The 24,761-nt window shown below is 41.6% G+C and overlaps 2 protein-coding genes across 6 annotated transcripts in view; one reads left to right on the top strand and one right to left on the bottom strand.

The window, feature by feature from the left end:
• The window catches only part of LOC118398887 (potassium voltage-gated channel subfamily H member 1-like), a 102,083-nt gene extending 98,523 nt beyond the window's left edge, over positions 1–3,560 (top strand). Inside the window, exon 14 of the mRNA XM_052474930.1 lies at positions 93–3,560. Coding sequence (XP_052330890.1) covers positions 93–542 — 450 coding nt within the window. The 3' untranslated portion in view covers positions 543–3,560. The remainder of the gene's footprint in view (positions 1–92) is intronic.
• Positions 3,561–9,582: 6,022 nt separating this feature from the next.
• The window catches only part of hhat (hedgehog acyltransferase), a 93,999-nt gene continuing 78,820 nt past the window's right edge, over positions 9,583–24,761 (bottom strand). For all 5 annotated transcript variants that reach the window (XM_035794642.2, XM_035794626.2, XM_052474940.1 and 2 more), the window contains one exon: positions 9,583–11,540. In XM_035794642.2, the coding sequence (XP_035650535.1) occupies positions 11,455–11,540 (86 nt within the window). In that variant the 3' untranslated portion in view covers positions 9,583–11,454. The remainder of the gene's footprint in view (positions 11,541–24,761) is intronic.

Below are 24,761 nucleotides of genomic sequence, written 5' to 3'. Positions count from 1 at the left end.
AAATATTTGGGCCAGGATTCACAGTTTGTCGAGAACACGCCTCGGTTGAAGCCAGCCATCTTCATTAATACATTCTGTTCTTAATTTCCAAGGTGTCCAAAGCAGAGTCCATGGAGACGCTACCCGAGCGGACTAAGGCAGGGGCAGCCCACGAGTCCCAGACCTTGCTGAAGAAAACCGACTCGTGCGACAGCGGCATCACCAAGAGCGATCTGCGTCTAGACAACGTGGGGGACAGCTCCCGCACCACAGGCACCACACCACAGGACCGCAGCCCTATGGCACCCCCTGAGGTGGCCAAGCAGCACGCCTTCTACCCCATCCCAGAGCAGACTCTCCAGGCTTCTGTTCTGGAGCTCAAGCTGGAGCTCAAAGAGGACTTGAAGGCCTTAAACACCCGCATGGCTGGCCTGGAGGCTCAGCTAGCAGAGGCTCTGAAGCTCCTCAAGGTCCAAAGGAGAGCTCCCAGCTCCCCCAAGCCTCTTTTTGACATCTCTAGACCCACCACACCAGACTCGGACAAGGAGGACATATTTTCATAGAAGCAAAAAGGGACTTACGTTGAGAGTGTGAAGACAGGCAACATATTCAGAAAATATTTGTCCCAATGCTGGGCAATTTGGTCACAGGGCCACAGATTCTGGGAGTTGTTGGTGTATCTCAGCTGAGGCCATTTATTGTCCCTCACCTTGCCGATGCCTGTGAAAGCAGCAGATGACGGAGATACGATGCTGTTAATTTAAAGAGGATCTGGTGGTTTTACCCGTGGGCTATGGAACCTTGGAGTTGATCTCGTCGGTCATTTTGGAGAATCTGGGGTGTGCGCAGTGAAAGGGGTCTAGGTGCACTGCAGTGACCTTTAGACCACCATGGGTTTGGCTACCCTCTCTGTGACCCACAGACACAGGTTCACAGCTGTACTCTTGTGTTCTCCTGGTCTGCTTGTGCACATCAGCTGTATATTTAAGTTTCTACTTTTTTTCCACCAGTCCATGGAGTTCAAGAGCAGAGCAGCAACGAATTCATTATTATTCATTATCCTTGTAGATCTCCAATGGGACCACTATCTTTAGTGGTTCTCAGAGTATGGTATCTATAAGGGGTGAATCCATCTTTTGCTTTTCCACTATCTTTGAACCACCAGTGCACAATGCATTCTGGATGTATTCACGATGTCATTCTATCACCGTGTAATACTTTACAAGACTTTATGCATACCTTGGTGTTGCCTTTATAAATACAAAAAGGATATAGAAACATTCAGCACAGGTGATACTGTATATTGAGCTTTGCACTTGCTATAAGCATTCAGTATAGATCTTGCTCCTGACAATGCATTACACACAGATGGTTCACAGAACGTATTACAGTAGGTTGTTTTTACTACTGTACTCTGTAATCATTGGATCACCTTGTAGCCATCTTCTTTAAACCAGACGAAGGAGGCTGTGTTGACCAATCAGAGCTCAGGACCATTAGGTTTCAACCAATCAATCTTTTGGTCTGTACGCAGAGAACCCTGGCCAATCAAAGACCAGCATGGTCTTTTGAAAGAACTCCAACCCCCCTTTTAGACTGACTGACCATCACCGTATGTCTTATCAGATCGAACAGAGAACTGCTATCTATAGTCAAGAAACCAAGAAACAACCACCTTTGTTGACTGGTTCGTCTTTATTCTTGGCCGATGGTTACAGTGCTGGGAATTACTCTTAAGGAACTGCGTCAGTTGCACTAACAACGCTCCATCATGGCGACATGTTGTGTTGTTGGATGTGGAGGTTGTATTATTTAACTGATTCTTAGTTTATGTTTGTCAAACATGGCTCTCTGACACTGTACATGTGAAACGAATAGAAAAAGTATTTCAACATTTACTGTGTAACTGGGTCTTCCAAAAAAACATTTTCAAGACACTTCTCACTGCAAAGTATAACTTGTTGCATGACTTGCGTTGATCGACATACATCACTGTTTGGCCTTGCAGTTTTCCATAGGCTAGCCTACTGAATGCTCATGCTTGGAACTCCATTACTGAATATCAAAGGCAAACAGAATATTGAGGCCTATGAATTAGTAATCGATGTACATTTTTTAAATCTAATTTATATCCAGGACATGTTGATCTCCTTCTGTCCGGAACTTTCACTAATTGGAACCTAGCGGTTCCAAAGTTTTCACGTCTTCAATGATGTGGGCACCTTCAATGGGTTTCATTAATTTGAGACCTAAGCCTAATCACATCGAACCAGTATCATGTTAATATTTGAAAATATTATGATCTTAATGTTAACTGCTGCCAAAGTTCCTCCCATCACTATATGGGAACAACTGGCGTTTGGGCCCTGGTTTGCCACAAGACAGTGTTAGCCTGAGCTTAAGCATAGCCATTAGTTCGGTAAGCCAATGAGAGTCTTCAGGTCTCAGGCAAGGTTACTCATCCCGTGAGTGGGGTTTACTAAACCAGCTTCATTACATATACATGTAATTAATCATTAGTCTTAGGTGAGGTCTCCACTAATGGTTGTGTTTTCATTGAGCTACATAATGGCAACATTGTGTTACATAACAGCTGAAATGTGCTAAGTAGCCCGCAAATGGCTAGAAACAGACAGCTGCAACAACGCACTCCATTAAGTTTTCACTTTCAATTCATGCAATTTATTAGTGACAAATTGTCTTAAAGAATTTTTTTCACTTAAGTCGGAAGTTTACATACACTTAGGTTGGAGTCATTAAAACTAGTTTTTCAACTGTTCCACAAATTTCTTGTTAACAAATTATAGTTTTGGCAAGTAATTTTTCCAACAATTGTTTACAGACAGATTTATTCACCTATAATTCACTGTATCACAATTCCAGTGGGTCAGAAATATACATACACTAAGTTGACTGTGCCTTTAAACAGCTTGGAAAATTCCAGAAAATTATGTCATGGCTTTAGAAGCTTCTGATAGGCTAATTGACATTATTTGAGTCAATTGGAGGTGTGCCTGTGGATGTATTTCAAGGCCTACCTTCAAACTCAGTGCCTCTTTGCTTGATATCATGGGAAAATCAAAAGAAATCATCCAAGACATCAGAAAATAAATTGTAGACCTCTACAAGTCTGGTTCATCCTTGGGAGCAATTTACAAACGCTTGAAGGTACCACATTCATCTGTACAAACAATAGCACGCAAGTATAAACACCATGGGACCACGCAGCCATCACACCGCTCAGGGAGGAGACACGTTCTGTCTCCTAGAGATGAACGTACTTTGGTGTGAAAAGTGCAAATCAATCCCAGAACAGCAAAGGACCTTGTGAAGATTCTGGAGGAAACAGGTACAAAAGTATCTATAGCTACAGTAAAACTAGTTCTATATCGACATAACCTGAAAGGCCGCTCAGCAAGGAAGAAGCCACTCCTCCAAAACCGCCACAAAAAAGCCTGACTATGGTTTGCAACTGCACATGGGGACAAAGATTGTACTTTTTGGAGAAATTTCCTCTGGTCTGATGAAACAAAAATAGAATGGTTTGGCCATAATGATTATGATATGTTTGGAGGAAAAAGGGGAGGCTTGCATGCTGAAGAACACTACACCATCCCAACTGTGAAGCACGGGGGTGGCAGCATCATATTGTGGGGGTGCTTTGCTGCAGGAGGGACTGGTGCATTTCACAAAATAGATGGCATCATGAGGGAGGAAAATTATGTGGATATATTGAAGCAAAATCTCAAGACATCAGTCAGGAAGTTAAAACTTGGTCGCAAATGGGTCTTCCAAATGGACAATGAGCCCGAGCATACTTCCAAAGTTGTGGCAAAATGGCTTAAGGACAACAAAGTCAAGGTATTGGAGTGGCCATCACAAACCTCAATCCTATAGAAAATTTGTGGGCAGAACTGAAAAAACGTGTGCAAGCAAGGAGGCCTTACAAACCTGACTCAGTTACATCAGCTCTGTCAGGAGGAATGGGAAGCTTGTGAAAGGCTACCCGAAATGTTTGACCCCATTTAAACAATTTAAAGGCAATGCTACCATTTTTTTAAAATTTGACCTTTTATTTAACTAGGCAAGTCAGTTAAGAACAAATTCTTATTTTCAATGACGGCCTAGGAACAGTGGGTTAACTGCCTGTTCAGGGGCAGAATGACAGATTTGTACCTTGTCAGCTCGGGGGTTTGAACTTGCAACCTTCCGGTTACTAGTCCAACGCTCTAACAACTAGGCTACCCTGCCGCCCCTAATACTAATTGAGTGTATGTAAACTTCTGACCCTCTGGTAATGTGATGAAATAAATAAAAGCTGAAATAAATCATTCTTGGTGATCCTAACTGATATAAGACAGTGAATCTTTACTAGGATTAAATGTCAGGAATTGTGAAAACAGAGTTTAAATGTATTTGGCTAAGGTGTATATAAACTTCCGACTAAGAGGGAGAAAAAAACAGGTCTCTCTCTGCATTAACAATGCATTAACTAAATCAAACCCATATCGTGATCGTGTTACATTAGGCTATTAGCCTGTTACCTTATTTCGCCTTAAATTATTTCAGATACAGGAGGAAGAAATTGTGTGAACCCTTTGAAATTACCTGAATTTCTGCATAAATTTGACCTGATGTTGATCTAATTCACAACAATGGACAAACAGTGTGCTTAAAGTAATAACACACAAATTATTGTATTTTTCTTATCTGTATTGAATACATCAGTCATAGTGTAGGTTGGGAAAAGTATGTGAACTGTGAACTTTGGAGTCAGGAGTCATCTAACCTGGAGTCTAATCAATGAGACGAGATTGGATATGTTGGTTAGACATGCTCTGCCCTATAAAAAACATTTACAAAATTTGAGTTTGCTATTCACAAGAAGCATTTCCTGATGTGAACTATGCCTCAAACAAAAGAGATCTCAGAAAACCTAAGATTAAGAATTGGGTTACAAAAGTATCTCTTAAAAGCCTTGATGTTCATCAGTCCACAGTAAGACAAATAGTCTATAAATGGAGAAAGTTCAGCACTGTTGCTACTCTCCCTAGGAGTGGCCGTCCTGCAAAGATAACCTCATTGAGCATTTTGTGCTGTGCTCTTACAGTTAAGAATCCAAGAGTGTCAGCTAAAGACTTACAGAAATCTCTGTAATATGCTAACATCTCTGTTGACGAGTCTATGATATGTGAAACACTAAACAAGAACGGTGTTCATTGGAGGACACCACCAGAGAACACATTGCTGTCCAAAAAAACCCATTGCTGCACGTCTGAAGTTCGCAAAAGAGCACCTGGATGTTCCACAGCGCTACAGGCAAAATATTCTGTGGACAGATAAAACTAAAGTTGAGTTGTTTGGAAGGAACATACAACACTATGTGTGGAGAAAAAAAGGCACCGAACACCAACATCAAAACCTCATCCCAACTGTAAAGTATGGTGGAGGGAGCATCATGGTTTGGGACTGCTTTACTGCCTCGGGGCCTGGACAGCTTGCCATCATTGACAGAAAAATTAATTCCCAAGTTTATCAAGACATTTTGTACGAGAATGTAAGGCTATCTGTCTGCCAATTGAAGCTCAACAGAAGTTGGGTGATGCAACAGGACAACGACCAAAAACACACTAGTAAATCAACAACAGAATGGTTTCAACAGAAGAAAATACTCCTTCTGGAGTGGCCCAGTCAGAGTCCTGATCAACCCGATTGAGATGCTGTGGCATGACCTCAAGAGAGCGGTTCAGACCAGACATCACAGGAATATTACTGAACTGAAACAGTTTTGTAAAGACAAATGGTCCAAAATTCCTCCTGACCGTTGTGCAGGTCTGATCTGCAATTACAGAAAACGTTTTGTTGAGGTTATTGCTGCCAAATTAGGGTCAACCAGTTATTAAAACCAAGGGTGAACATAATTTCCCAACCCTGTACTGGCAATGTTTACACGGTGTGTTCAATAAAGACATGAAAACATATAATTGTTTGTGTGTTATTAGGTTAAGCAGACTGTGTTTGTTTATTGTTGTGACTTAGATGAAGGTCAGATCAAATTTTATGACCAATTTATGCAAAAGTCCAGGTCATTCCAAAGGGTTCACATACTTTTTCTTGTCACTGTATATATTTTGAACAAAACCGTTACGATAGCAGTATACAATGTTTACAGAACATGTGTTTTTAGAAAATATATAGAGATTATTCTTTCACTTACATGTGATAAGTCTCATACAGTAGTATTTTTTGGTCTGTCCTGTACTCTACTAAGAGCTTGCTTACATAACTAGCGTTCTGAGATCAGCTCCTGTACGCAAGCAGCAGCTCTCCATGTTAGTTCTTTCAAAAGTCCTGATTTTGATCATTTGTCCATGCTGGAATCTTATGGAAACTACGACTTATGAATGTTACCATATTTATCTTTTGACCATACACAACATGGAATGTGGAGGGTCTTCACTTAGAAAATATTATCAATACTTATGAATAATATAATTGCGATCCTGGCCAGATATTCATTGTAGTTAACAGAAACACTTTACGTAAAGCCAACATGTCAAGTGCTTTATGACTTGTTTATAAACTATTTTATGCATGTATATTAAGCATCCTTTGGGAAAATAGCAGTTATGCATTTAGGATAATTATGAGATAAGCATATAAACGAGCCCCTCTTATTGCAAGTATTATATTGCATTATAACAATAACAATATCATGCATTTTACGTGTTGAAGTTAAATTAATCATCCACTCAAAAACTATTTTGGTATTTCCATTAGTCCAATGTTGATACAGTCCCAAAATGTTTTGCATGTCAGCAGTCAAGTTAAGATATGGGACTTTCAAGAAGCAAAGTGTAACTTGCCACATCCTCATCACTTGCCACATCATCATGAGTCTGTATCAAGTGGACTAATGAAAAAACAAAATATTTGGAGTGGATTATTCCCTTAAGTTAAGTGCTACAATGTAAACCAGGGGTGTCAAACTCATTCCATGAAGGGCCTAGTGTCTGCATGTTTTTGTTTTTGTCCTTTCAATTAAGACCTAGAAAACCAGGTGAGCGGACACGCCCTCTGTGGAATTAGTTTGACACGTGCTGTAAACAATAGTTATGATTGTTCACTGCTGACCCAAATGACCCCTACTGATGTAAATGTGTTACTATTATCAAGCAAGTTGGAAAGAAATGCACACACACTTTACTTAAATATGAACTTAAGCCTAGACTAAATCCGTATCGTCGAAGATCCGTGCCATAGCGTGATTGACATTTAAAGGCAATGTTCCCATGTTGGTGGAGAGAGACTGCTTTCACAGTAAACACTGCATATGTTGGCTCAATCAGAAATTATCTTTACATTTCAATTGTGCTATAACACAGATCTTCCACAATAAGGGTTGAATCCAGCCCTTAAACATACTTTGATTTAACATACTTAAGAATCAAGTTAAGTATGCACTACATTACTCACTAATGAAATTAGGTGGTTGCACGTGTTGCTGTCATTGGTAAACAATAATTGTGCATTGCCGTTGATGTGTTAACAGAATGTACGCGTTCAGGTCTCCATGATACGGAGAAGTCAACAGCTTGTTTATTATTTTAACACATGTAGCTTCACATGCAGTCTAGTATAATAATGTTTAAGGGGCCAGTGCCTGAGTAAGGGGATATTGCATTATTAATGAGAAGAATGACACTGTACTCTATGCATTGCAATGCTCAAATGTTTCAAAATATTATAGCATGCTTTTGTTAATTGATACTCTCCCAAAATGGGTAACAACGATGTCATTTGGTTGGTGCATATTGTTAGTAATGTACATTTATTCTTCATGATGTTTACCTAAAATCGAATGCCTATTCAAATGTACATGCATTTACCACTCTTTTATGGAAACTTGATGTACATCCTTGTGCCAGCTGCATTGATGCATGTGAACAATATTTGATACATTTGAGGGTAAAAAGTGATTTATTCTTGGCTTAGTTCACCTGTTTTTTTCTCTTTTGGAAAATAATTGGTGATACATGTAACATGGCATTAATGGATAACCCTCTGTGTTGGTCTTTCTTGTGGTGATATCACAGAGGAGGTTCGTTTTGAACAATTGAGAGAGTCCTGATGGAGTGCATCACAATTCCAGACAGTCATCTGGGGCTCTATCTTGATTGCACACAACAACAAAAAATCCCTTTATCTGCACTGATTGGAAAAGACTTGAAAGATTAAAATAATATGGCGGAAGCTTTTTTTTTTTTTTTACTTAAAAAAAAAATGTTTACCCTTTTTTCTCCCCAATTTTCGTGGTATCCAATTGTTTTAGTCTCATCGCTACAACTCCCGTACGGGCTCGGGAGACACGAAGGTTGAAAGTCATGCGTCCTCCGATACACAACCCAACCAAGCCGCACTGCTTCTTAACACAGCGCACATCCAACCCGGAAGCCAGCCGCACCAACGTGTCAGAGGAAACACTGTGCACCTGGCAACCTTGGTTAGCGCGCACTGCGCCCGGCCCGCCACTGGAGTCGCTGGTGCGCGATGAGACATGGATATCCCTACCGGCCAAAACCTCCCTAACCCGGACGACACTAGGCCAATTGTGCGTCGCCCCACGGACCTCCCGGTCGCGGCCGGTTACGACAGAGCCTGTGCGCGAACCCAGGGCCTCTGGTGGCACCTCCCACCCGGGAGGCGGCGGAAGCTCTTAACGTGGTCAGTTCTTTCAGATCAGTGTGATAAAGGAGAGGGCGCACATTTTAGACAATTGAGAAAGATCCTACCAGCTATTGAGCTAGTCCTCAAGTGCATCCCAAATGGCACTCTATTCCCTATAGGTCACCTGGTCAAAAATGTGTACACTATATAGGGAATAGGGTGCCATTTGGGATGCAACCCTTCCATGCATGAGCCTGGTCAGTAAAACCTAATAATGTACCAGCACCTTGTTTTTAAAGTCCTAGGCCCAGACTCCCAGCCACACACCCCCAAGTCCTGTAATGCACCAATTTTTTTTTTAAAGCTGATTGATTCTCTGTTGAATATCTGCACCCCCTGAACATTTTTTTGATTTTGATTTCTTTAAAACGTGAGCATGATTACTTCAGACATGTTTAAACAACGTAAAACTATTTTTGTGGTCAGTTCAGGGGAGCTGCCTAGTACCACTGTGTATGTACATACTACTTTAATGTCATGTGAAGAGAGAGAGAGAGAGAGAGAATTGGTTACACTTGAAGGGTACATGCATAAGGACTTGTTGTTGACAGTTGACAAGCATTTAGTAAAGGTACTGCTTATGAATGCAGTATATGGGTAATGAAGTGCTTATGCAGTTACCCTTCAAGTGAAGTGTTACTAAAAGGTCAACCATTAATATAAATATATAATGAGGACAGTAATGTGATTTATGCACATGTCACAATATTTATATGTTTCCTGTAATGATACTGTAAATGTAATTGCAAGCACAAATGAGAGTATTTGTAAAGATATGTAAAATACTATTTATAATAAATGATATTTTATACATAGTCATCGGCTGTTTGGTTTCGACATTTTTGTTGTTGTTCATTTCATTTAAATGAGACCATGGTCATTTCAAACACAATTGTGTGATGTTGAAGAAATAACTATTTATTCGATAGGGGCAAAAATGTAAGTAGACAAAGTTCCATGTCAATAGGTGAAGCCACCATAATAACAATGATAAGATACAGGACAGTCTCCTATCATCATCAACAGTAGAAGAACAAACCCTTGTACATGCATCATCTCACACGTATAGTACAGTGATGGCAGAGGAGGCTGGTGGGAGGAGCCATAGAGGACAGACTCATTGTAATGGCCGGAATGGAACGGCGTTAAACACGTGGTTTACTTATGTTTGATACCGTTCCATTTATTCCATTCCAGCCAATCATGTTAGGTAAGAGACAGACAAGGGGTTGAATCTAGCTGGATAACACCTGCGTGGCCTGGCTGCCTCCTGAAGGAGCAGAATATTTACTGAACGCTATGTATAAAAACATCACATTAACATCAAATTAACACGACACCGGGCCCTCATCCCTGACAGAGATGGATAGAGAAAGATACAGATATCCATATAGAGAGAAAAGAGAGACTCAGTCGGACACAGAGAGAAATAGAAACAAAGTGAAAGAGAAAAAGGGGAGTGAGGGATCCAGTGACGGAGGAACACACAATGGCCTATGTAGAACCGAGGTCAGTCACTGCCAACCTAAATATTAGGGCCGGCTCACTGGGTGACGAACTGCCTTGATACAAGCACATTATTAGTAAGAACAGCCTACATGACTAACACTAACATGGGGCACCCTTTGAAGCAACCTTTACGTGTGATGAAATTATTGCTATACTTGTAATCCGTCACGAAAAGGCTTGTGTGGCGGGTTTCTTATCATAAACTGTTTAAGATTTAATGCTGCAGATCGTATTCTCTTCTTGACTGGATTTTTGGATTCTCGGGATGTCATAAGACCCATTTAAGCACGTCTCAAATAGATCCCTATATGGTGCACTACATTTGACCTGAGCCCTATTGCCCCTGGTAAAAAGTAGTGCACTAGCTAGGGAATAGGATGCCATCTTTGGATGTGACCTAAATCCCTTTCAGAGTAGTGTTAGGCTAGTCTAATTAGCAGGGTCCCCCCCCCCTGACCCTACATGTTACTTAAACTGACACAGATCTGCTGATCCCTTTAGTGCTATGAGACAGATACAGGATTAGCGCAGTCAATGGAATATACTGAGGTGCTTTCAGCCATTCCATTCCAGGAGATGTATAACGCTGATTTTGGGGTTAAACAGATCCAAAACATCCAAGGTTGGATACTGCAAGCCTCACTCATAGGTTATCAACAAATTACAACTGAACAGCATCCATTGTTTTTCCATACATGTGTTTTACTCTATGCACCCAAGTATTAAGCAGCAGTTCTCATAGGTACGGGTAGTTTGGCAGACTGGTTTCTTATACTGTAGGTCACTTTCTTATAGTCACATACGTACATGTGTCCAGTGTTTTCCTCAGCAGGTCTCATTGATAGTCCCCACTGTGGGTGGGTAGTAAAGGACAGGTTTGCTCTCCCCACATGGCAGAGTGCACTATGGGGTGGTTACAGTGGGTTGTTCTCGCCACATGGCAGAGTCCACTTACATTTAAGTAATTTAGCAGACGCTCTTATCCAGAGCGACTTACAGGGTCAATTAGGGTTGAAGTGCCTTACTCAAGGGCACAGAGATTTTTCACTTAGTCAGCTCAGGATTCGAACCAGCAACCTTTTGGTTACTGGCCTAACGCTCTTAACTGTTAGGCTATCCGAGTCCACTGTGGGGTGGTTTAAGGTGGGTTGTTCTTCCCAATAGCAGAGTCAGCACTGTGTGATGGTGTTTAAGGGTGAGTTCTGCCTCCCTTCCAACAGTCTCTGTGGGGTTGGTGATTTAGGGTGGGTTGTGTTCCCACTCCAGTCCGATCTGGGCAAAGCAATAGAGGAAGGCTAACATGGGTGGAGCCACTGTACACCAACCTGGAGAGAGACAGAGAGACACACCCTTAGATGCCAGCAACACATACACATTCACTTGTTTTACAGTACACCCATAATTTCACAGTACATACACTACCGTCTTGGGTCACTTAGAAATGTCCTTGTTTTTGAAAATAAAATAAAATTGTCCATTAAAATAACATGAAATTGATCAGAAATGCAATGTAGACATTGTTAATGTTGTAAATGATGGGATTGAGATCCGGACTCTTCGCTGGCCATGGCAGAACACTAACATTCATGTCTTGCAGGAAATCAGCCATACTGCTCATTCTGTACTTGGTGGCATTGTCATGCTGGAGGGTCATGTCAGGATGAGCCTGCAGGAAGGGAACCACATGAGGGAGGAGGATGTCTTCCCTGTAACGCACAGCATTGAGATAGCTTGTTGTCATTACAGGCACAGTCCGATGATGCTGTGACACACCGCCCGAGAACATGACGGACCCTCCACCTCGATCCCGCTTCAGAGTACAGGCTCATTCCTTCGACGATAAATGCGAATCCGACCATCACCCCTGGTGAGACAAAACCGTGACTCATCAGTGAAGAGCACTTTTTGCCAGTCCTGTCTAATCCAGCGATGGTGGGTTTGAGCCCAAAGGCGACGTTGTTGCCGGTGATGTCTGGTGTCGGCCTACAAGCCCTCAGTCCAGCCTCTCTCAGCCTATTGCAGACAGTCTGAGCACTGATGGAGGGATTGTGCGTTCCTGGTGTAACTCAGGCAGTTGTTGTTGCCATCCTGCCACTGCGAGGACGATCAGCTGTCCTTCCTGTCTTCCTGTAGCAGTGGCTTAGGCATCTCACAGTATGGATATTGCAATTTATTGCCCTGGCCACATCTTCAGTCCTCATGCCTCCTTGCAGCATGCCTAAGGCACGTTCATACAGATGAGCAGGGACCCTGGGCATCTTTCTTTTGGTGTTTTTCAGAGTCAGTAGAAAGGCCTCTTTAGTGTCCTAAGTTTTCATAACTGTGACCTTAATTGCCTACCATCTGTAAGCTGTTAGTGTCTTAACGACCGTTCCACAGGTGCATGTTCATTAAATATTTATGGATCATTGAACAAGCATGGGAAACAGTGTTTATACCCTTTACAATGAACACCTGTGAAGTTATTTTGATTTTTACGAATTATCTTCGAAAGACAGGGTCCTGAAAAGGGAAGTTTAGCCCTTACACAGCCTGGAGGTGTGTTGGGTCATTGTCCTGTTGAAAATCAAAACGATAGTTCCACTAAGCACAAACTGGATGGTGTATCGCTGCAGAATGCTGTGGTAACTATGCTGGTTGACTGTGCCTTGAATTCTAAATAACCCTGTCAAGTTTGAGATCGGCTCCCCTGACAGACAAGAATGAATCTGATACATGACTTTCCCTAGAGAGTTCAGACCTTTACACCTTGTCTAAATGTAGCATGTACAGTTGAAGTTGGAAGTTTACATACACCTTAGCCAAATACAATAAACTCAGTTCACAATTCCTGACACTTAATCCTGGTAAAATGTCCCTGTTTTAGGTCAGTTAGGATCACAACTTTAACTTCTTTGGGTTAGGGGGCGGTATTTTGACATCCGGATGAAAAGAGTGCCCAAACAACCTGCTACTCAGGCCCAGAAGCTAGGATATGCATTTAATTGATAGATTGAAATAGAAAACACTAATGTTTCTAAAACTGTTACAATAATGTCTGTGAGTATAACAGAACTGAAATGGCAGGCAAAACCCAGAGGACAAACCATCACAAAAAAAAAATTCATCCTACCACTGATTTCAATGGCTGGCACTGATAATAGGGTGAAATTGTGCCCGATTGCAGTTCCTAGGGCTTCCACTAGATGTCAACAGTCTTTAGAAATAGTTTCAGGCTGGTTTTTGGAAAAATTAGCCAGAAATTGTAGTTTTTCTAGGTGGCTCCCATTTTGGCTGTAGTGTTTCCAAGCGTGTGAATGAGAGCACTTTCTTTGGTATTTTTCTCCGGTAAAGACAATAACGATTCTCCGTCTTAAATTTGATCATTTATTTGCGTATTTGGGTACCTCAGGTTTGATTATAAACGTTGATTGACTTGTTTGGATAAGTTTATTTGTAACGTTTGGGATTCATTTTGTATGCATTTTGAAGGAGGGAAAACAAGTGGTTTATTGACTGAAGCGTGCAAGCTAAACTGAGTTATGGATATAAAGAAGGAGTTTATCGAACAAAAGGACCATTTATAATGTAACTGGGACCTTTTGGAATGCCAACAGAAGATCTTCAAAGGTAAGGCATATAATTATATCGCTATTTCTGACTTTCGTGTCACAACTTTCATGAAAGTTTAATATTTATAGTCATTTAATTTGAAGCGCTGCAATTTCACCGGATATTGGCCAGGTGTGACGGTAGCGTCACACTGATCAGCAAGAAGTTAAGAATGTGAAATGTCAGAATAATAGTAGAGAGAATGATTTATTTCAGCTTTTGTTTCTTTCATCACATTCCCAGTGGGTCAGAAGTTTACATACACTCAATTAGTATTTGGCAGCATTGCCTTTAAATTGTTTAACTTGGGTCAAAGTTTGGGTAGCCTTCCACAAGCTTCCCACAATAAGTTGGGTGGATTTTGGCCCATTCCTCCTGACAGAGCTGGTGTAACTGAGGCAGGTTTGTAGGCCTCCTTGCTCGCACACGCTTTTTCAGTTCTGCCCCCAAATTTTATATAGGATTGAGGTCAGGGCTTTGTGATGCCATTCTAATACCTTGACTTTGTTGTTCTTAAGCCATTTTTCCACAAATTTGAAAGTATGCTTGGGGTCATTGTCCATTTGGAAGACCCATTTGCGACCAAGCTTTAACTTCCTGACTGATGTCTTGAGATGTTGCGTCAATATATACACATAATTGTCCTACCTCATGATGCCATCTATTTTGTGAAGTGCACCAGTCCCTCCTGCAGCAAAGCACCCCACAACATGATACTCCCACCCCTGTGCTTCACGGTTGGGATGGTGTTCTTCGGCTTGCAAGCCTCCCCCTTTTTCCTCCAAACATAATGATGGTCATTATGACCAAACAGCCCTATTTTTGTTTCATCAGATCAGAGGACATTGTCCAAAAAGTACAATCTGTGTCACCATGTGCAGTTGCAAACTGTAGTCTGGCTTCTTTATGGCGGTTTTGGAGCAGTGGGCTTCTTCCTCACTGAGTGGACTTTCAGGTCATGCCGATATAGGTCTCATTTTACTGTGTATATAGATACTTTTGTACCTGTTTCCTCCAGAATCTTCACAAGGTCCTTTGCTGTTGTTCTGGGATTGATTTGCACTCCTCACACCAAAGTACGTTCATATCTAGGTGACAGAACGCATCTCCTTCCTGAGCGGTATGATGGCTGAATAGCCCCATGGTGTTTATACTTGCGTACTATTGTTTGTACAGATGAACGTGGTACCTTCAGGCGTTTGGAGATTGCAAGACTTGGGGAGGTCTACAATTTATTTTAAGAGGTCTTGGCTGATATCTTTAGATTTTTCCATGATGTCAAGCATAGAGGCAGGTAGGCCTTGAAATACATCTATAGGTACACAACCAATTGACTCAAATGATGTCAATTAGCCTATCAGAGGGTTCTAAAGCCATGACATAATTTTCTGGAATTTTCCAAGCTGTTTAAAGGCACAGTCAACTTAGTGTATGTAAACTTCTGACCCACTGGAATTGTGATACAGTGAATTATACGTGAAAAAATCTGTCTGTAAACAATTGTTGGAAAAATGACTTGTGTCATGCACAAAGTAGATGTCCTAACCCACTTGCCAAAACTATAGTTTGATAACAAGAATTTTGTGGAGCGGTTGAAAAACGTGTATGTAAACATCCGATCAACCGTAGCTGTTCGCTTTGCTGTTCATCGACTACAGCTCAGCATTTAACGCCATAGTACCCTCCAAACTCGTCATTAAGGTTGAGACCCTGGGTCTCGACCCCGCCCTGTGCAACTGGGTCCTGGACTTCCTGACGGCCGCCCCCAGGTGGTAAATCTCCACCCAGCTGATCCTCAACACTGGGGCCCCACAAGGGTGTGTTCTCAGCCCTCTCCTGTACTCCCTGTTCACCCATGACTGCATGGCCATGCACGCCTCCAACTCAAATATCAAGTTTGCAGACGACACTACAGTGATAGGCTAGATTACCAACAGCAACAAGACGGCCTACAGGGAGGAGGTGAGGGCCCTCGGAGTGTGGTGTCAGGAAAATAACCTCACACAATGTCAACAAAACAAAGGAGATGATCGTGGACTTCAGGAAACAGCAGACGGAGGAGCCCCCTATCCACATCGACGGGACAGTAGTGGAGAAGGTGGAAAGTTATGTGTACGCCGAGGAACTTAACGGATAAACTGAAATGGTCCACCCACACATACAGCATCGTGAAGAGGCTGAAGAAATGTGGCTTGTCACCAAAAACACTCAAACTTTTACAGATGCACAATCGAGAGCATCCTGTCGGGCTGTATCACCGCCTGGTAGGGCAACTGCTCCGCCCACAACCGTAAAGCTCTCCAGAGGGTAGTGAGGTCTGCACACCACATCACCGGGGGCAACCTACCTGCCCTTCAGGACACCTACACCACCCGATGTCACAGGAAGGCCAAAAAGATAATCAAGGACAACAACCACTCGAGCCACTGCCTGTTCACCCCGCTATCATCCAGAAGGCGAGGTCAGTACAGGTGCATCAAGGCTGGGACCGAGAGACTGAAAAACAGCTTCTATCTCAAGGTCATCACACTGTTAAACAGCCATCACTAACATTGAGTGGCTGCTGCCAACATACAGACTCAAATCTCTAGCCATGTCTCAGTTGTTGAATCTTGTTATGTTCATACAAATATTTACACATGTTAAGTTTGCTGAAAATAAAAGCAGTTGACAGTGAGAGGACGTTTCTTTTTTTGCTGAGTTTAGTATCAGGGACCCCCAACCTCCCCAAAAATTAAATAATTCCCCTCCCCCAAATAAAAATGAATGCCATAGAGGATTAAGGAAATTGCTTGGCAGATAAGACAGTCTAGGAAAGGCATTCACCTGCCAATACAATACACTGTCATGCTAGTTTCTTTCCCTTCCAAATCGAGAGCAGCTCTAACAATGCAGCAGAGAACGGAAGGATCAAACTATGTTCAGGAGCCACGGTCTTAGTTTCACTTCTTAAAGAGAGAGAAAAATAGAGCAGCCCATAGGGAAATGAGTGCTGTGCTCTGTGAACGCGTGTTAGTGAAGCAGCTTACTCAAGCCAGTCAAAATGAGGCCAGTCTGTTCAGGGAGAAAACTCACATGCCTATTTAGTATACCAGGAACAGCATTTTCCAGGAAAGGCCATGTAGATCTGAGAGGGTTAGATAGTTGGAAGAAATATAGTATGATGACAGGATTTCCACGAAGTCAGAAGCCAAGATAAAGCTATTACCATTTGGTTTAGATATATATATATATATAATATATAATATATATAATATATATATTATATTTATAAATATATATATATAATATATATAATATATATATTATATTTATAAATATATATATATAATATATATAATATATATATTATATTTATAAATATATATAATATATATAATATATATATTATATTTATAATATATATATATATAAATATATATACTATATATAATATATATATACTATATATATATATATATATATATTATATACTATATATATATATATATATATATATATATACTATATATATATATATATATATTATATATACTATATATATATATATATATATATATACTATATATATATATATATATATATATATATATATATATATATATATATATATATATATATATATAATATATATATATATACACTATATATAATATATATATAATATATATATATATACTATATATAATATATATATAATATATATATATATACTATATATAATATATATATACTATATATATTATATTATAAGATATTTATATATAATATATATATAATATAATATATAATAATATAATATATAATATTTATATATATATATATATATAGAAATACTCCTAGGTGTTGAGCTAGGGGGGTTGATTTGAAATTCAGCAGGCATGTACTGTAGGTGAGGGTCGAAGTTGCTCCAAGATCTAAGCTCTCCTCCATGTCGGTCTCTGGAGAGGGAGAAAACAACTTAACAAAGAAATTATTGAGGACAGACACTCAATCTAAAATAGAACCTTCAGTGCAAAATGTGTGTTATTTTAGCTAATGAGGTAAGAGGATAAGGTTGTTTTGTTTGCTCTCACAGTCAGGGGGAGATTAGACTAATTAAAAAGATAGTAGCTGGAATCTAAAATTGAGTCTGCTGATATGATTAAGTTAAAGAAAGAAATAACATCTAGAATTGAAGGTGTAAATTTGTTTTAGCGGCCTATCAAACCTTTTCTCTCTTGTCCAAGTGCACCACATGATAATATCCAGCGTATATAAAAAGAAACCTGTGACAAATGTGTGATAGCCTATATCAGTTGTTCAAACGGACTGTATGTGACAATACATCTTCCTGAAAACAGAAGCCGAGGGTTACAAATAACACTAAAAAATGTCATTAAATTGTATTGTTCACATACACATATTTAGCAGATGTTATTGCAGGTCTAGTGAAATGCTAGTGTTCCTAGCTCCAACAGCACAGTAATATCTAACAATTCACAACACACAAATCTAAAAGTAAAAGAATGGAATTAGGATGTACAGTTGAAGTCGGAAGTTTACATACACTTGGGTTGGAGTCATTAAACCTCGTTTTTCAACCACTCCACAAATTCCTTGTTTACAAACTATAGTTTTGGCAAGTTTGTTAGAACATCTACTTTGTGCATATTTCACTTATAATTCACTGTATCACAATTCCAGTGGGTCAGAATTTAACATACATTAAATTGACTGTGCCTTTAAATAGCATGGAAAATCCCAGAAAATTATGTCATGGCTATAGAAGCTTCTGATAGGCTAATTGACATAATTTGAGTCAATTGGAGGAGTACCTGTGGATGTATTTCAAGGCCTACCTTCAAACTCCATGCCTCTATGCTTGCCATCATGGGAAAATCAAAAGAAATCAGCCAAGACCTTATAAAATAAATTGTAGACCTCCACAAGTCTGGTTCATCCTTGGGCGCAATTTCCAAACGCCTGAAGGTACCACGTTCATCTGTACAAACAATAGTATGCAAGTATAAACACCATGGGACCGCGCAGCCATCATACCGCTCAGGAAGGAGACGTGTTCTGTCTCCTAGAGATGAACGTACTTTGGTGTGAAAATTGCAAAACAATCCCAGAACAACAGAAAATGACAATGCTGGAGGAAACAGGTACAAAAGTATCTATATCCACAGTAAAATGAGTCCTATATCGACATAACCTGAAAGGCCGCTCAGCAAGGAAGAAGCCACTGCTCCAAAACCACCATAAAAAAGCCAGACTACGGTTTGTAACTGCAAAGAACAAAGATAGTACTTTTTGGAGAAATGTCCTCGTCTGATAAAACAAAAATAGAACGGTGTGGCCATAATGACCATCATTATGTTTGGAGGAAAAAGGGGGAGGCTTGCAAGCCGAAGAACACCATCCCAACCGTGAAGCACGGGTGTGGCAGCATCATATTGTGGTAGTGCTTTGCTGCAGGAGGGCTACCTGAAACGTTTGACCCAAGATAAGCAATTTAAAGGCAATGCTACTGAATACTAATTGAGTGGATGTAAACTTGTGACCCACTGGGAATGTAATGAAAGAAACAAAAGCTGAAATAAATAATTCTCCCTACCATTATTCTGACATTTCACATTCTTACAATAAAAGTGGTGATCCTAACTGACCTAAGACAGGACATTTTTACTAGGATTAAATGTCAGGAATTGTGAAAAACTGAGTTTAAATGTATTTGGCTAAGATGTATGTAAACCTCCGACTTCAACTGTATATAAAAATACTAGGACGAGCAATGTTGGAGTAGCTTTAGAATAGAAAAAAATATATACATATGAGATGAGTAAAGCAGTATGTTAACATTAAAGTGACCAGTGATTCCATGTCTATGTACCCTGCTCAAAAAAATAAAGGGAACACTTAAACAACACAATGTAACTCCAAGTCAATCACACTTCTGTGAAATCAAACTGTCCACTTAGGAAGCAACACTGATTGACAATAAATGTCACATGCTGTTGTGCAAATGGAATAGACAGCAGGTGGAAATTATAGGCATTTAGCAAGACACCCCCAATAAAGGAGTGGTTCTGCAGGTGGGGACCACAGACCACTTCTCAGTTCCTATGCTTCCTGGCTGATGTTTTGGTCACTTTTGAATGTTGGCGGTGCTTTCACTCTAGTGGTAGCATGAGATGGAGTCTACAACCCACACAAGTGGCTCAGGTAGTGCAGCTCATCCAGGATGGAACATCAATGCGAGATGTGGCAAGAAGGTTTGCTGTGTCTGTCAGCGTAGTATCCAGAGCATGGAGGCGCTACCAGGAGACAGGCCAGTACATCAGGAGACGTGGAGAAGGCCGTAGGAGGGCAACAACCAGCAGCAGGACCGCTACCTCCGCCTTTGTGCAAGGAGGAGCAGGAGGAGCACTGCCAGAGCCCTGCAAAAAATGTGCATGTGTCTGCTCAAACGGTCAGAAACAGACTCCATGAGGGTGGTATGAGGGCCCGACGTCCACAGGTTGGGGTTGTGCTTACAGCCCAACACCGTGCAGGACGTTTGGCATTTGCCAGAGAACACCAAGATTGGCAAATTCGCCACTGGCGCCCGGTGCTCTTCACAGATGAAAGCAGGTTCACACTGAGCACATGTGACAGACGTGACAGTTTGGAGACGCCGTGGAGAAAGTTCTGCTGCCTGCAACATCCTCCAGCATGACCGGTTTGGCGGTGGGTCAGTCATGGTGTGGGGTGGCATTTCTTTGGGAGGCCGCACAGCACTCCATGTGCTCGCCAGAGGTAGCCTGACTGCCATTAGGTACCGAGATGAGATCCTCAGACCCCTTGTGAGACCATATGCTGGTGCAGTTGGCCCTGGGTTCCTCCTAATGCAAGACAATGCTAGACCTCATGTGGCTGGAGTGTGTCAGCAGTTCCTGCAAGAGGAAGGCATTGATGCTATGGACTGCTGGCCCGCCCGTTCCCCAGACCTGATTCCAATTGAGCACATCTGGGACATCAAGTCTCGCTCCATCCACCAACGCCACGTTGCACCACAGACTATCCAGGAGTTGGCAGGAGGTCATACAGGCATGTGGAGGCCACATACACTACTGAGCCTCATTTACACTTGTTTTAAGAACATTACATCAAACTTGGATCAGCCTGTAGTGTAGTTTTCCACTTTAATTTTGAGTGTGACTCCAAATCCAGACCTCCATGGGTTGATAAATTTGATATTCTTTGATAATTTTTGTGTGATTTTGTTGTGAGCACATTAAACTATGTAAAGAAACAAGTATTTCATAAGAATATTCATTCAGATCTAGGATTTGTTATTTTAGTGTTCCCTTTATTTTTTTGAGCAGTGTATATATGGCAGCAGCCCTTAAAGTGCAGGGTTGAGTAGATGAGTGGTGGCCGGCTCGTGATGGCCGTTTAACAGTCTGATGGCCTTGAGATTGAAAAACAGCTTCTGTCTCTCGGTCCCAGCTTTAATGCACCGGTACTGACCTCGCCTTCTGGATGATAGCGGGGCGAACAGACCGTGGCTCAGGAGGTTGATGTCCTTAAATATCTTCTTGGCCTTCCTGTGAAATAGGATGCTGTAGGTGTCATGGAGGTACCCGGTGATGCGTTGGGGAGACCGTACCACCCTCTGGAGAGCCCTGTGGTTTGCGAGCGGTGCAGTTGCTATACCAGGCAGTGATACAGCCCGACAGGATGCTCTCGATTGTACAACTGTAAAGGTTTCTGATGGCCAGATTTCCTGAGACTCCTGAGGTTGAAGAGGCGCTGTTGCGCCTTTTTCACCACATTGTCTGTGTGGGTGGACCAATTCAGATTGTCAGTGATGTGTACACCGAGGAACTTGCTTTCCTCCTTCTCCACTGCAGTCCCGTCAATGTGGATAGGGGGCGTGCTCTCTCTGCTGTTTCCTGAAGTCCACGATCAGCTCCTTTGTTTTGATGACGTTGAGGGAGAGGTTATTTTCCTGGCACCACTTCGCCAGGGCCCTCACCTCGTCCATGTAGGCTGTCTCGTCATTGTTGGTAATCAAGCCTACCACTGTAGTGTCGTCTGCAAACTTGATTGAGTTGGAGGCGTGCGTGGCCACACAGTCATGGGTGAACAGGGAGTACGGGAGGGGGCTGAGCATGCACCCTTGTGGGGCCCCTGTGTTGAGGATCAACGAAGTGGAGGTGTTGTTTCCTACCTTCACCACCTGGGGGCGGCCCCTTCAGGAAGTCCAGGACCCAGTTGCACAGGGCGAGGTTCAGACCCAGGGCCCCAAACTTAATGAGCTTGGAGGGTACAATGGTGTTGAATGCTGAGCTGTATTCAATGAACAGCATTCTGACGTAAGCACCATTCCACCAGGGCCTCACCTCCTCCCTGTAAGCGGTCTTATCATTGTTGGTAACCAGGCCTTCTATTGTTGTGTCATGCACGCCTCCAATTCATGGGTGAACAGGGAGTACAGGAGGGGTGGTAGCCGGCTAGGGATGCCTATTTTACAGTCTGATAACCTTGAGATGGAAGATATTTTTCAGTCTCGGTCCCTGCATTGATGCACCTGTAACTGACCTCACCTTCTGAATGATAGAGGGGTGAACAGTCCGTGGCTCGGGTGGTTGATGTCCTTGATTATCTTTTTGGCCTTGCTGTGACATTGGGTGCTGTAGGTGTCCTGGAGGTCAGGCAGTGTGTCCCTGGTGATGTGTTGGACAGACTGCATGGGATAGGGCAGTGTGCAGTGCGATGTTGATGCATTGTCTTTGGATCTATTAGGGTGGTAAGCAAATTGAAGTGGGTCTAGGGTGTCAGGTATGATAGAGGTGATATGATCCTTAACTACCCTCTCAAAGTACTTCATGATGACAGAAGTGAGTGCTACGACGGCGATAGTCATTTAGTTCAGTTACCTTTGCTTTCTTGGGTACAGGAACAACGGTGGACATCTTGAAGCAAGTGGGGACAGCAGACTTGGATAGGGAGAGATTGAATATGTCTGTAAACACTCCAGCTAGCTGGTCTGCGCATGCTCTGAGGACGCGGCTAGAAATGCCATCTGGGCCAGCAGCCTTGCGAGGGTTAACACACTTAAATTTCTTACTCACGTCGGCCACGGGGAACATAAGGACCTTATGCCTTGTTAAGTGTGTAGAGCATGAGTGTGTGTATGTGTGTGTGTGTTGCACGTGTGTGACAGCTGTAGTTTTTGACAGAAAATCATTGTAGAGCTGTCACTTTTATGTCCAAGATCCGTACAAATCCAGTCTTTAAAAAATAACTAACCTTCCCATTTTGTAACTCCCCGCTTGAGTTCTGCATTGGTGCAAAAAACAATCTGTGCTTTAATCACTGAATGATCATGTAAGTAGACCTACTGCACGAGTAGGTGACCTAGCTGTTCCACCTCTGGGCAGCCAAACTTTCTAGGGAGCCCAAACATGTTCATATGGACCGGTAACGGAGTCTGACCATGGGAGAGTTCATTTTGCAGCACCCGGTGCTCTATTACTTCTTATGTTGTTTGTCAACTACCGCTTTAGACAGCCTACTATTTGTGATGATAATCTTCATAGTTATGCTGCCATATCGTAGCGAGAGTTTCTGAAAAAGGAGCTAGCCAACATTTGCAATGATAATGAGAAAATAATCGCCTTTTTGACCGCCTGTTTAGGTCTTGCTTGTGTTTGATATGCTTGAACGAACAGGTATTTTGTGTGGGCTACAACATGAAAAAAATAAAATTGCACTCACATTTTAACATGTTGATCATATCTTTAGCAGCTATGTTAAAATAAGTCAGGTTCCAGAGAATCTGAAATCGCAGCCACTCCATTCAAGAAAATACAAGATACTTGTACAGATAAAATCAGGGCTATATATTAACTCCAAGACACGACAGGACGATGTGAACACACTTTTATAGAGCAGATGGTCCTGACAGCACTAAATATCTGGAATGACTGGGCATTCTTACTTAGCCTCACCATTGCTTTTTACAGCAGGCTGGGAAACGGTTTAAATCTTTGCTTTAATAAGCGTTTGTGGTGGGGAGAGTTCTACTAAGCTAACATATGGAATTGCTGTAATATGTTTTTTTAAAAATGGACAACTTTAGATATTTGATAAAATATTGAATTTGGCCTTTACAACTACAGCCCATAGAAAAGTATTGAATAACATTCATAAATGGCAAAACAACGTTGTTTTTAAATATCAAAAGGAATAAAAGGTTTTGATGTTTCTGCCCTAAGAAAGAAAGAAAGATCTAGAAATATATATATATTTTTTTAACACATATTTAACCCCTTTTTTGATGGCACAAAACTACCTTAATACTGCCATTCCTTTTTCAAACCAGTACCTGGTTACCCTCAGACGAGACCTGTGACACTTGTGTGAGAGAACACCATCGTGTTCGTGGGAGTTTCCCTTTTCCACAGTGAGGTCACATTAGTTTGTAGACCAAACGGTTCATACGACACAGACAGAGCTGGCACATCAGTGTTACAGACTTCAGACGAGTCCCACGAGGCTTGTGGAGTATGAGAGCAAAACGGAGAACACCATCGTGTTCGTGACAGTCTAATTTTTCCACATTAGTTAGTAAACCAAACCGTTCGGATGTTAGACGTTTTCGTGAGAGGACTGATTTTCAGGAAGGGGAACATAGGTGGATGTGGTGCAAAAAAAACACCTCTAGCTTGAACTGACGGATATAGATGGGAATTGTTTTGTTATGTTCATTAGATTGACACACGGTTGTGTCAATAGACTCTTCATGGTTAGTCTGGCAGAAAAAGTTTATGCACTCAAGAATGTCCACATTTGGTTTCTGCAGAGACAAGAGATGAAGGACGAGGAGAGACGAGGAGTAAAACAGAAAAATACATTTGACTCTTTTCATCATAGAAATGAAGAGAGGAAGGGAAAACAGAGATTTCAAAAGAGTTAAGACAGAG

Source organism: Oncorhynchus keta, chromosome 2, assembly GCF_023373465.1.
Source record: "Oncorhynchus keta strain PuntledgeMale-10-30-2019 chromosome 2, Oket_V2, whole genome shotgun sequence".
Taxonomy (NCBI): domain Eukaryota; kingdom Metazoa; phylum Chordata; class Actinopteri; order Salmoniformes; family Salmonidae; genus Oncorhynchus; species Oncorhynchus keta.
This window is presented reverse-complemented; position numbering and strand designations above follow the sequence as displayed.